The following is a 12975-nucleotide window of genomic DNA, read 5'->3' as shown; positions in this document are numbered from 1 at the left end:
AGGGAGCGCAGCTGTGCGTGCGCAGCACCAGTGACTCTGCTCATCTCCTCCTTGGGGCTGCATTCCCCGAGCGTGGCACAGAGCCCCTGCTCCGTGGGCCTCCTGTTTGGTGCTGGTGATGCTGTGCCAGTGGTGCTGTGCAGAGCTCAGCACCTGGCGTGGGGCCCCGCTCACTCCCGTTCCTGAATCCTGGACGTGAGCAGCGCACGTGGAGCTGCTGTGGGTGTGGAGGGAGGGAGGACAGCTCTGGGCCCCAGGTGGAGCAGGGTACATTTGCAGCCCTCAGCTGTGCTGGTTGCCTCGCAGCCCGCCTCTCTGCACGCTCTCACACCATGCACACGCTGTCCACACAGTGTGCCCAGTCCTGCCCTCACACTCACCCTTGCTCTGAGCACAGCCATGAGTGTCCCCTGACTGTGAGCACACACGTGTCCCTGTCCCGTGTCTAGTGCAGCTGTAGCCTCTGTTCCCTGTGTACATGTGCAGGCTCCGGCCTCGATCCTCTCCCCATCTCAATGTGCTTTCCAGCCACCATTGCTCAGCACACTGTGTCTGCTGTTTGTGGAACCAGCCACAACCATACCCTGTTTGTACCTGTTGCACTGTGTCACCCTTGTGACCAGCCACTATTGCTCCGAGCCCAGACCACACAAATTCAGTGTCCTGTGCCCCATTCCTCTCACTGCACCATTGGCATCCCAGATTCCCCACGCCTGGTGCTGGGAACGTGCCCATCTCCCTTGGCTTCTGGCATCCTGTCAGTTTCTGTGCTGACCTCCCCAATACTCTGTGCATTCCCTGGGCTGCATCTCCCGCACCCCGAGCTCTCTGTGCCCCCAGGCCCACGCTCACCCTGCCCGTGTGCTGTTGGTGAGTGGGCTGTGCTCCCCAGCCCCTCCTGCCAGCACACACGGACCCTGGCTCGCAGCAGGTCCCTGCTCCCACGCATGGTTGTTCCCTCACTGCCTTCCCCTCCCTGTGCCCTGCACGCAGTGCCGGCAGGTTCCTGCCCGGCCCTGCCACCCTCTCGCTGTGCTTGCTGCCGTGCCGCGGGCCTCGCGCTGTGCCAGCGCCCAGCCACGCTGCCCGACGCCCCTGGACTCGCCGCCGGCTCGCCTTGCCGCTCTCGGAGCGCCATGGGGTGGGCACGCTGCGGGAGGAGGAGGAGGAGGGCGGCTTGCTGCGGGGCTTACGCTTGTTCTCGTTCGCTGTGGAGCCATCGCGCGCGGCCGCGGTCTCTGCGCTCGCTCATCCGGCTCACGCTTGCTCTGCGCCGCGCGCTCGCCGCGCTCACCTCACCGCTGGGCTCACCTCACCTGCTTGCTCGTGTGCTGCTGCACATCCATGGCTCACGTTGACGTCTTCACCCATCTGGTCGTGGCAGCAGCAGCAGCTCCCGACACCTCCCGCAGTGGGGCAGGACCAGGAGGGGCGGGAAGGGAAGGAGAGGGCAGGCTGTTTTCTGCCGCTAGCTTTCCCCAGGCAGGCAGCGCAGGGGTAGCCAGCAGCCTCTGTCCTCACAGGGTCCCCAGGTGGGCACAGGCCTTTCCGAGGTGCAGTGCTCGGCCCAGCTCTGGGAGCTGCTGCAGCCCCAGTCCTGAGCTATGCCTGACTCCTTTGCTCTTCTTCTCCTCTCCTCCTTCTCCTTTCCTCCCCCTCCTCCCCGCTCTCCTCCTTCTCTTCCTTCCTCCTCTCTCCTCCTCCTCCTCCTTCTCTCTTCTTCTGCTTTCCTTCTCCTCTCCCCCGCTCTGGCTCCTTCCTGCTCCCGGCCCGCTCCCCAGTGGATCGCATTCCCCCCGGGGGTCTGCGTGCCCCAGAGCTCCAGGTGGACACAGACTGCGCCCACGCGCCCCTCCTGCCCCCGCCCCACCCCGACTGCTGCTGCCGCCGGCGCCCACTCCGTGGCCTGTCCGTGCTGTCTGCTGGCACCCATCACTGACAGACTCGTGTCCGTGTTCTGAGTATAACTTGCCAAACTCTTTATTCTTTCGATATTTGCAGATATGTGCCACTGTTTCCAACTTTTCATCAACAAAAAGGCCTTTCCAACTCCTTCCAAATTAGAAGATCCAGGTGGTTACACACGGCACCTCTGTACAAATTCTCTCACTTTTCATTGCCTCTCCAGGGCCGGATAAGGGATGGGCACTGGGATTGATCTAAGATTAGAGGCTCGCCCGCCCTCCAGCCAGCATGGGTCCCCCCCTCGGAGACACGCAGGAGCCTTTTAAATCCCCCCAATGTAAAGTCTAGGAAGCGCTGAGACGGCCTGCGCCTGCACTTTAAACTGGGACATTTCTGGGCCTGCTGGATGCTGTCCAGGCACTGCCCTTTCTCGGGGATGCCGGGCGGACGACCCTGCTGGGATGGGAAGACCTGCAGACGCACCGGGACCGGGCGACAGCCGCGCATGGAGCTGGATGGGCCAAAAGACGCTTTGCTGCTGCCTGCGGGAGCCGCTGCAGCGCCTGCCGCTAGCGCTCCGCTCCTTCTTCCCTCCTGCACCTCTGCAGCCTGCATGGACTCCTGCTCCTTCTCCTCTTCTCCTCGCAGCCGAGCAGCCATCTGTGTCTCTTTAGTTTTCTTCTCTTTCGATCTCTTTGTTTGGTTCTGGGCCCAAAATCTGGTGAATCGGTGTGCCAGGCGCGCGGGGCTCGTATCCCTTTCTGATCCAAAGCACACGGGGCCCTCCTGGACTGAGGGGGTGTGTAGGACGCTCCAGAGAGACGCTGCCGCTGCCTCCTGCCATTGTTGTGATTCTGAATGTATTGGTTGTGCTCCATGCCATGTATGACTTGGTATTTCCCTCTGTCCTAAGCACTTTGAATGAGTTCTGCTCAACAGACTGTAAATTTCATATTGTATTTATCAGAGTTTGCTCTCCCCGCGGCCCTCGGGCGCTGGTGGGTCCCGCTCTCGCCGCTCTAGACGTGTGGTAGATATTTATTGTCCATGCTCTTTTGTAAGGGGCTGATATCTGCCCGGTGACCTGTGCTACTTTGTATGGTGCAAGTGTGTTACCAGAATAAATCTGTTGGATTAGTAGAGGTGTGAGTTCCTTCACTGCCTGACCCTCTCCTGCTTCCATCCATGCTCCACCTGCATCCCATGCCATTTCTGTCTGTCGCCATGTCCTGTGTGCCCCACGGGAGGGGGGGCCCACGCAGCCCCGCTCTGCCAGGAGGAGGACAGCTCTGCTTGCACCGGGGGGAGAGGAGAGCAGAGGAGAGCACAGCTTGCCGGGGGCTGGCCTGGAGCGTCCCCAGTGTCCCTAGAGGGGCCGGGTGCTGGGGGAGCTGGCCTGGGGGAGAGCAGAGTGCTCTGGCTGGAGCCGCGGGACAGGGGGCCGTGGTGTGCTCTCCGTGCCCGCTTTAACGTGCCCGTGTCTCTTCTCTTGCAGTCCCGCAAGGGCGCCGACCCGGAGCGCGACAAGAAGGTGCCCGAGTGCAAGGCGGACAGCATCGGCAGCGGGCGGGCCATCCCCATGAAGCAGGTTCGGTGTTCCTCCATCCCGCTGGGAGAGCAGGCTCCGGGGAGCCTGGGGGGCTGCCTGGGGCTCCTGCCCGGGGGCTGCACGCCCCAGGGGTGCTGGGGGTGGGTGGGTGGGTGTGCAGCGGGGCTCTGGGCCCTGTGCCGTGGGTGGGTGGGTGTGCAGCGGGGCTCTGGGGGCTGTGCTGTGCCTGGGTGGGTGTGCAGTGAGCTCTGGGCCCTGTGCCGTGGGTGGGTGAGTGGGTATGCAGTGGGCTCTGGGGGCAGTGGCAGCGCCCTCCTGGGCTGTGGCAGTGGCAGTGGCAGGGCGCTCCCGGGGCTGTGGCAGTGGCAGTGGCAGCGCCCTCCCGGGGCTGTGGCAGTGGCAGTGACAGCGCCCTCCTGGGCTGTGGCAGTGGCAGTGGCAGGGCGCTCCCGGGGCAGTGGCAGTGGCAGTGGCAGGGCGCTCCCGGGGCTGTGGCAGTGGCAGTGGCAGTGGCAGGGCGCTCCCGGGGCTGTGGCAGTGGCAGTGGCAGGGCCCTCCAGGGGCTGTGGCAGTGGCAGTGGCAGTGGCAGGGCGCTCCCGGGGCTGTGGCAGTGGCAGTGGCAGCGCCCTCCCGGGGCAGTGGCAGTGGCAGTGGCAGGGCCCTCCCGGGGCAGTGGCAGTGGCAGTGGCAGCGCCCTCCCGGGGCTGTGGCAGTGGCAGTGGCAGGGCGCTCCCGGGGCTGTGGCAGTGGCAGTGGCAGTGGCAGGACGCTCCCGGGGCTGTGGCAGTGGCAGTGGCAGGGCCCTCCCGGGGCAGTGGCAGTGGCAGTGGCAGGGCCCTCCCGGGGCTGTGGCAGTGGCAGTGGCAGTGGCAGGACGCTCCCGGGGCTGTGGCAGTGGCAGTGGCAGCGCCCTCCCGGGGCTGTGGCAGTGGCAGTGACAGCGCCCTCCCGGGGCTGTGGCAGTGGCAGTGGCAGGGCGCTCCCGGGGCTGTGGCAGTGGCAGTGGCAGGGCGCTCCCGGGGCAGTGGCAGTGGCAGTGGCAGGGCGCTCCCGGGGCTGTGGCAGTGGCAGTGGCAGGGCCCTCCCGGGGCTGTGGCAGTGGCAGTGGCAGTGGCAGGGCGCTCCCGGGGCAGTGGCAGTGGCAGTGGCAGGACGCTCCCGGGGCTGCAGCAGCGGCTGCAGAGCGGTTCCAGCAGATGGCATCCGTGCCCCACGCCCGCTGCAGCCTCTGCCGCAGCCTCTCTCTGCTCCTCTCTGCCGCTCTTCTCTCCTGTTCCTTTCCACTCCTGCTCCTGCTCCTGGCAGGACAGGAAGGGGATTCAGGATTCCCCTCTTCACTGGCTCCTACAGAGAGCTGTGAGCACAGTGCCCACACCATGAGCTCCTGAGAGTCCAAGGGAGGCACTGCTTCCTGCAGCAGTGCATTCTGCTCCTGCCTCTTGGCTTCCAGGGAAGCGTGAACTGCCTGGATCCAACCCAGAGTGTTGCCTGCCCATCACTGTGTCCATCGCTGGCAAGCAGTGGTGGGTGATGTCCAAGCGAGCCAGGTGGTGTGGATTGCCTGGATGGTGTTTCTGTCAGGATTTCCTTGCATTGCAGGAAAGACTGATCTGGCAGTGCAGGTTGTGCTCCTGCCTTGCATGTTGTGCCCTTGTTTTGGATTCATTTGCCCCCTGCTGGCCCCTCTGTGCCCCATGGGCCCCCAGCCCTGCCAGGGCTGAGTTGCACAGGGCCAGTTGTGTCCCTGCATTGCAGGAGTGCTGGGACATGAGGCAGGACAGTACAGTCTCCATCCCACCAGGTTCTGGCTGCCTGGTACGATTCCAGGCTGAGATTCCATGGGGAAGGGTGCAGTGAAGCCAGGCTAGCTGGGGAGGGGAGTGGTGGGTCACAAGAGAGAGACCCTGCTCAGTGCTGGAGCTGCCAGAACTCCTGCCCTTCCCTGCCGTGGAGTAATCCTGGCGCAGGTTTGTGCAGGGCTGTGCTGAAAGCAGGCTGGTGTTGGGAAGGCAGCCCTGGGAGAGCTGGCTCTGGAGCCAGGGCAGCAGTGACAGCAGAAGCCATGCCAGGGTGGAGGCTGTGGGATCTCACACACGGGGGCTCTGCTCCTGAGGGGCCCAGGTTTGGCACTGCCCCAGCAGCAAGAGGCAGCCCAGCTGCGTGCTGGGCATGCCCTGCTCTCTGCAGCACACGGCCTCTGCGCGTGCAGTGGGTCTCTGTTTGGGCTGGGTCACTGTTTGTGAGATTCAGCTGGTATTTGGGGCAATACAACAGTTGTTGGTGTGCAGTGGGTCTCTGTTTTCGGTGGGTCACTGTTTGTGAGATAGAACTGGTATTTAGGGCAATACAACAGTTGGTGTAAGTAGGTCATTGTTTGTAAGGTTGAACTGGTATTTAGTGCAATACAACAGTTGTTGGTGTGCAGTGGATCGCTGTTTGTGGTGAGTCATTGTTGGGTCGTTGTTTGTAGTGGGTCGTTATTGGCGTGGGGGTCATTGGCATGAGGTGGGTTCTGGATTGCAGTGGGTTGTTGTTGGTGTGCAGTGGGTCATTGTTGGCGTGGGGGTCACTGCCATGAGGTGGGTTCTGGATTGCAGTGGGTTGTTGTTGGTGTGCAGTGGGTCATTGTTGGCGTGGGGGTCACTGCCATGAGGTGGGTTCTGGATTGCAGTGGGTTGTTGTTGGTGTGCAGTGGGTCATTGTTGGCGTGGGGGTCACTGCCATGAGGTGGGTTCTGGATTGCAGTGGGTTGTTGTTGGTGTGCAGTGGGTCATTGTTGGCGTGGGGGTCACTGCCATGAGGTGGGTTCTGGATTGCAGTGGGTTGTTGTTGGTGTGCAGTGGGTCATTGTTGGCGTGGGGGTCACTGCCATGAGGTGGGTTCTGGATTGCAGTGGGTTGTTGTTGGTGTGCAGTGGCAGTGCCCATGGGGGTCAGCCCATCCTGGGCAGAGGGGAGGTGGTGAGTGGCTGTTCTGTGGTGAGGTAGAGCAGCTGGAGCCCTCAGTGAGACAGACCTGGCTTGGTTCCCCAGCTCCTGCTGCTGCCTGCGAGGGCTGGTCCTGAGAGGGGCCTGACAGCCTGTTGTGCCTGGACCCCTGGTTCCTTTCTCCAGGATCCGCTCAGCAGGGCGGGATGATTCCTTACCTGCAGGATGATTCTTCACCTGCAGGGTGATTCTTCACCTGCTCCTGTGTCTCTGTGCTGCTGACAGGGCCTGGCCTTGCCTGGTCACTGGAGGCTGTGTTGGCTTAGTGGGATTAAGGCATTCCATGCTGTTCCTGTGTGAAATGGGGAGAATCGGGACCAACAGAGGCCCAGCTCTGCAAACACAACCTCTGTACATCCTTTCTGGGCTTTGCAAGGAGGAGGAGATGCCAAACCTCTGCCTGGTTCAGGAATAAGCACAGGAGCCAGTTCACAGCAGCAGCAGCTCACAAAGAGCAGGGTTCCCATGGGACATCCAGGTCCCTGCTGGGCTCAGGACTGGCACCTTTTCTAGCCAGAGTTGCTAGAGGTGGTTCCACAGAGATCCTGGCAGTGCTTTTACAGGGACATACGTGGGGGAAGTGGTGTTTGCCAGGTGGACACTGGCTTCCAGCAGATACCAACATGTGGCTCGTGGGGAAGGGCTTGTTGGGGGTCCGTAGTGAGGTCAGCACTACAGTTTGGCACATTCCTGCTGTGTCCCTACGCCACAGGGAGTGATGGCTTGGTGCCACCAACAGGGAGAGGAGCAAAGACTCTCTGGAGGTGTGGCTCTGTATCAGAGATTCAGGACAGGGCATGGTTGCTCTGGTATGGAGCTGCCCCTTCTGGAGGATGGTGGAGGTCTCACTGCCTGCTGTCTCTGAGAGGCAGTGGGGCAGTGGGGCCTTTAGCTGGTTTCCCTCTTAGACCGCTCGTTGGTCCTGCCCAGCCCTGGGAGCAGAGCAGCTGTCGGGTTTGGGGCAGTGGGTGGCACGTGGGCAGGATCTGCTGCCCGGCTCTGTGCCAGCCCTGGCTTCCCTGGGCATGGGCACCGCTGGGCTGGGCTGGGCTGGGCTGGGCTGGGCTGGCACGGTTGGTGCTGGGGCTGCTGGCGCGTCACCTTGGGAGAGCTGGGGGAGGAGCTGGGCACTGCCAGCCCAGGGCTGAGGGCAGCAGGTGCTGGGGGCAACAGGCTCACCCAGGGCTGCAGTCCCTGTGATCCACGATCCTTCCTGCTCTCTGTGAGCACAGAACAAGCACTGGGAGGCACTGACAGCACACAGTGGGCTCTGCGGCTTGCCTGGAGCCAGGGAGCAGCAGGCACGGCTGGGAGCTGCAGAAAGAGAAGCCCTGGGAGCCTTGGCTGAGGAGGGATGTGTGCTGCTACCGCAGGGCGCTTGGTTGTCACTTGTCACTGCCTTCTGCAGCACAGCACCTCTGGGTGACCCGATCTGTCTCCCTTGTGCACATCTGGGAAAGATGGAGCTCCCCAAGGGGACAGGTGAGACCGTGGGTGTTGGGGCCCCCCGCACCTGGAGCAGCACCCACGCACCCTGCAGGCAGCTGGTGCCTCTGCCAGGGCTGCTGTGTGCCAGGGACTCAGCTCTGTGTGCTGGAGTGTCCTTTTGGTGACCGTCCCGCAGGGCTGAAGGGCTCCCTCGTAGCTGGACACTTGTCTCTGAGATCTGGGTTAATGAGGCCGGGAGAGGAAGCTTCCTCAGCGGTGTGTTAGCAGGAATGAGCTCCTGATTGCGCATCTCCAGATCTTTGTGGGAAGGCTGCGTGGGGCGTGCTGGCAGCCCCAGGCTGCCCTGGCCCCTGGCCTGGCTCTGCTCGGGCCGTGCGCTCCAGCGGGGCCCAGGGCGGGCGACTCCTCCTCCTTGGGAGCGGGGATCATGCTGGGAGCTTAGATTACATTTAAATTGCCATTTGCATTTTCCAATCAATACGCGACTTCACAATTAAGTTTGGTGTTAAAATTCTTAGCAAAAAGTGAGTGGAAGGGAGATTTGTGGAGTAAACGAGTCCTCTGGGGGCCATCACCACTCCCTGCTTCATTACGCTGCATATTGCTGCTGCTGCTTTTAGTGAGCGCAGCCCGGCCCAGCTCAGCCCAGCCCGGCACAGCCCGAGCGGTGCTGGGCTCCCCTGTCTGTGTGTGTGTGACAGGGGAGGGCACTGGGAGAGTTCCTGCCTGTGGGTCCTCCCAGGGGTGCCCGCACAGGGCTCTGGGCACGAGGAGCCTGCGCGGCAGCTCGGGGGCACTCAGCCTGGGCCGTTCCCCTGCACAAAGGGGCTGCGGTGCCGGGCCCTCCTTCCAGCTCTCACTTTGGTGGTGCTTCAGCTGGCCAAGCTGCAGGTTTGGGGCTGACCCGAGGGCTGCAAGCTGTTCTCTGCAGGCACAGAGCAGTTTGGGGCAGGCTGGCAGGGCTGGAGTGGGTGTTCTGTAGCATCAGGGGGCATCGGGTTGGAGTCACATCGAGGGGAGCAGAGGAGCTGCACTGCAGGATGCTGGAGGGTCAGGGTCAGACTGGAACTGAGCTGGGTTTAGGGCAAGAAGGGGGATCATCATGCCCAGGAGAGATCACTGTGTCCAGGAGGAATTGTCACACTCAGAAGCCAGAGAATTCCACACACTGGCTTTGAGTTGGATCTGTAACTTCAGCCTGATCCGGCGAGGATTTGTTTGAAAGATAACAAACAAATGTTCTGAATTGCAGAGAATTCACCGTTTACCTGGGTGAGCTGGTGGGTGTTAAACTGGTTTTCTAGCTTTATGTTTTCTTGGAGTTCATTCGAGCAAGACGTTGAGGAGCTAGTCTGAATCAGATGCAGGTTGGCTGGGCCTCTGTGAGTCCTGCTGGACACAGGTTTGCCCTTTATAACCATGCTTGTTCTCAGACATGGGTGTGTTTTGAGACCTTGCGCTTGGCTAGTTCTCACTGCATTCATGGCTGGCTCTATGGGTTCTGTACAACTGGTGTTGAGGAGGGTTGTTGCTCAGTTAAAGACCTGACAGAAAGCTAAAAACACTTGTCAGCACAGTCACTCCTGCCATCAGAGAGTGTGTTTTACCCAAGGGAGAACCAGGCTCCTCTAATACCCTGTTTGCACCAGCTGGCACCTCCTCTCCTCTCCTCTCCTCTCCTCTCCTCTCCTCTCCTCTCCTCTCCTCTCCTCTCCTCTCCTCTCCTCTCCTCTCCAGCTGTGATTCCAGGGTTGTTGCTTGCCCCTTGGCAGGGCAGGAGCTGTCAGCCAGCTGCCACATTCCATGCCCTGTTCTCATCAGCACCTTCTGGCTCTGCTGATCCTTCAGCTCCTGTCTGCTGAGCTGCTGAGGGCTCTGATCCTGCCGAGGGAGCTGGTCCTGCCCACACAGAGCTTTGCCCAGCCACTCTGCTCTGCTGTTCCATGCCTGCCTGTGTGGAGGGCAGTTCCTTGTCCCCGTGTTTGCTGGGAGCACCGCGCTGCAGTGCTCACGGGGGCTCTGCCTGCTGTGCCCCATTTATTGCTGATTTCACGCTCCTGTCTGGCAGTGCTGTCCCCCCTCCACTGTGTGCTGGGCCTTTGCACCCTGCAGGAGCAGCAGCTCGGTCTCCAGGCGCTGGGACGGGGCCCCCAAGCATGCCAGGGCTGGCAGGGCTGAGGCTTTCTGCCCAGGTTTTTGCCAAGTTAGGAGCAGGCAGTCTGGGTGTCTGTCCAGACAGCGCTTGCAGAGGGGCCAGGCCTGGCAGTTGGTAGGGCCAGCTTTTTCCCAGACTTTGTCACTCATTCCTGCTTTTGTCCCCCATGCTGTGCTTCCCTCCCTGCTGACACAGTGCTTGATGTGCTCTCCCTGCTCCAGAGCCCTTGCACCTGCTGTCCTCCCCAGCTTCCTTCTCCCTCTCCACCTGTGCCCTTACCTGGTACAGGATAAATGCTGCTGCAGGTGGATTTCCTGGGGAGGCAGAAATGAGTGGGGAGAGGAGGATGAGGGTCGTGCTGTGAGCTTTGGTTCAGATCAATGGGGTTAGATCTGGGATGTCTGAGTGCCATCATTTCCTGGCCCTGGGAGTGCGGTGGTGCCAGCGACAGCAGGGTGGCTCCCAGGTAAAATGCTGATGGGAAAAGGGGATAACCTGACTCTCAGCTGCCCAGGCCCTGCACTCCCTCTGGGATGTGTCCATCCCTACTCTGTTTGACAGCTCTCAGTATCACAAGCAGGCAAGAAAATGTGCATCCCTTGGGAGAGACCTGTATTTGGAGTGCTGTTTCTCAATCAGCTCCTGCCTGTCCCAGTTTTCCCTGCCTTGACCACCCCTCTGCTCTTTGGGTGGTGGAGAAGGTGTGGGAGCAGTGTGTGTCTGTGGTGGGGAGGCTGGCTCCTGCCCCGTGTGGGCACTGCCCTCCAGCCAGGGAACAGTGGTGGTTTGGGACTCCAGAGGACGTGATGGGTCCCTCAGAGGGCCTGAACACTGGCACTGACATGTGGAGACCCTGATCCCTAAAGGGAGGCCTGGGGGCTGGTAAGGAAAGCGTGCAGCCCAGGGGATGTGGGAAAGCCAGCCTGGAGGATGTTTCCTTGAGCCTGCTCGTTGTGTCTGCCCAAAGACCCGTCTGCAAGGGGCAGTGCTGGAGTGAGCATGAGGTGCCTGCATCAAACACCACCTGAGACTCTGACTCTTCTCTTTCAGGGCATTCTCCTCAAACGCAGCGGCAAGTCCCTCAATAAGGAGTGGAAGAAGAAGTACGTGACGCTGTGTGACAACGGGGTCCTCACCTACCACCCCAGCCTGCACGTGAGTCGTGGGCTGAGCAGGGAGCAGGGTGGGACAACGCAGTGTCCTCCATGCACAGAGGGGCTGGGCAAGGGTTGGCTGGCAGATGGAAGTTCTGGGCTCTGCCCTGTGCAGGAGCTCTGTGCTGGCCACTCCAGGCAGCATTTTCAGCAGACCTGGTTTTACCAGGGCCTGGAGGAGCCTCTGTCCTGCAGGCTGTTCAGTGCCAGGCTGGTGGAGGCTTGCTCTGTGCAGGGAGCTGCAGTGCGCTCCTGTTTCCTGCACAGTCTGTTAAAGCAGGGCCTGCCCTGCAGCCGGGTGAGGAGCAGGCAGAGAGCTCCGTGCAGTGTATCTGCCGGTGCCATGGGGTGTGCAGGGATTTTCCTGGCTGCTGGGTGTTGGGTAATGGAGAGGGGCTGTCTGTGCAGAGCCCGCTGCCCTCGGAGCCGCTGATCGCGCTCGGCTCAGGCGCGCAGCTGCCGCCCCATCCGTCTCTGTCGCCTCCCCACTGTGGGGCTAATGGCTTCTCCCCCTTCCCTCGTGAGCACAGCGTGCTGCTGCAGCAGCCTGCACGGACAGACACACCTGTGACACAGGCCCAGCCCCTCTGCCAGGGCCGTGCTGCCTCCGGACAGACGGACGGACGGTGGCTGGGGGCACGCGGTGCTTTAGGGGCTGCAAGGAGAAGAACAAGGTGCTGCAGCTCTTGTGAACGTTGCCAGGCCCTCAGTGTGTCCCTGATCTCCTCAGATGTGGGCTGTTGGAGTGTCCTGAGCCTCAGAGTCTTTCTCCTCATTGCTGACCCTGCACCATCACTCCAGGGTTACCTTGCTCAGTTATCCAGCTCCAGAGGCCCTGGACCCTCCTGTCCTTGAGCTGGAGACCCAACCATTGCATTTCCTTTCTCGAATTCATTGGAGCTTTTTCTTCGAGCCCTCAGTCCCCATACTGTGATGTACTGTGCAGTTATCTAAGTTTGTAACCCCAGATTTTGGTCTTCAGATCACCAAGCCGGGAGGGAGCGGCTGCTGCCGCCATCTCTGTGTGTGTGCTCACCTGTGCACCCCTGTGTATGGGCTTATCACATTTCCACCGTGGAAATTGCCATGCTATTACCATCAGCTCTGGAGGGAGAGCAATTTCTGGGCTATTGTTTAGCTCCTCTCAAATGCTGCTGCTGCCACACACCAGGTTTCTCTCCTTTTACACCATTCCTTCCTCAGGGGGTGATCGAGATTGATGCCACTCGCTTTCCATCCTGCACTTCAGTGTTTCATTTCATTGCTGTGTCGCCCTGGGAGAAAATCTGGTTTGCTTCCAGCTGGTGCCACTGGTGATCCCCAGCCCGTGAGGATGAGGGTGATGCCAGCTGGCCTCTCCTGCCTGGCTCCAGGAGGAGCTCTGAACCTTGCCCCCGAGATAGGAGCTGGATTGCTGGGTGTGTTTACCTGCAGTGAGGGCACAGAGCAGGGGCTGCCCAGCCTGCCTGCCACAAGGCTGGCGTTCTGTCCTGGTGTGCTGCCCTGTGGCACCACCTGCCCAGGAGCTGGGGAAGGGACCCTGGCACCCACCATGGTGCCCCACCGCCCACTGCAGTTTGATCCACAGAGCCTCCCTGCCTCCCTTTCCCTCTGGCACTGCTGTACAGCCTGCTTGGAGGGGTTCATCCAGAGCAGGGTGTCCCATTGCATCTGCGCCTCCCCATCCTCCAGAGGGAATCAGGAGGTGCTGGATGGATTTGCACCCTGTGGCCCGAGGCAAAGCTCCCATGTCCTTTCACAGGGCGACACAAGCA

At 61.2% G+C, this 12975-nt stretch overlaps 1 protein-coding gene across 3 annotated transcripts in view; it reads left to right on the top strand.

The window, feature by feature from the left end:
- The window catches only part of AGAP3 (ArfGAP with GTPase domain, ankyrin repeat and PH domain 3), a 118744-nt gene that overhangs the window by 62654 nt on the left and 43115 nt on the right, over window positions 1–12975 (top strand). For 2 of the 3 annotated variants that reach the window (XM_054273911.1, XM_054273909.1), the window contains exons 9-10: window positions 3401–3493; window positions 11097–11201. In XM_054273911.1, coding sequence (XP_054129886.1) covers window positions 3401–3493; window positions 11097–11201 — 198 coding nt within the window. Of the gene's footprint in view, window positions 1–2001; window positions 2123–3400; window positions 3494–11096; window positions 11202–12975 lie in introns of those variants that run through there. The other variant, XM_054273912.1, reaches the window with a different exon arrangement.

Source organism: Melozone crissalis, unplaced genomic scaffold (genome assembly GCF_028551555.1).
Source record: "Melozone crissalis strain CALT ecotype California unplaced genomic scaffold, PUWL_Pcris_2 ptg000016l_1, whole genome shotgun sequence".
NCBI classification, from domain to species: Eukaryota; Metazoa; Chordata; class Aves; order Passeriformes; family Passerellidae; genus Melozone; species Melozone crissalis.
Note: the sequence above shows the minus strand (reverse complement) of the source record. Positions and strands in the feature narration are given on the sequence as shown.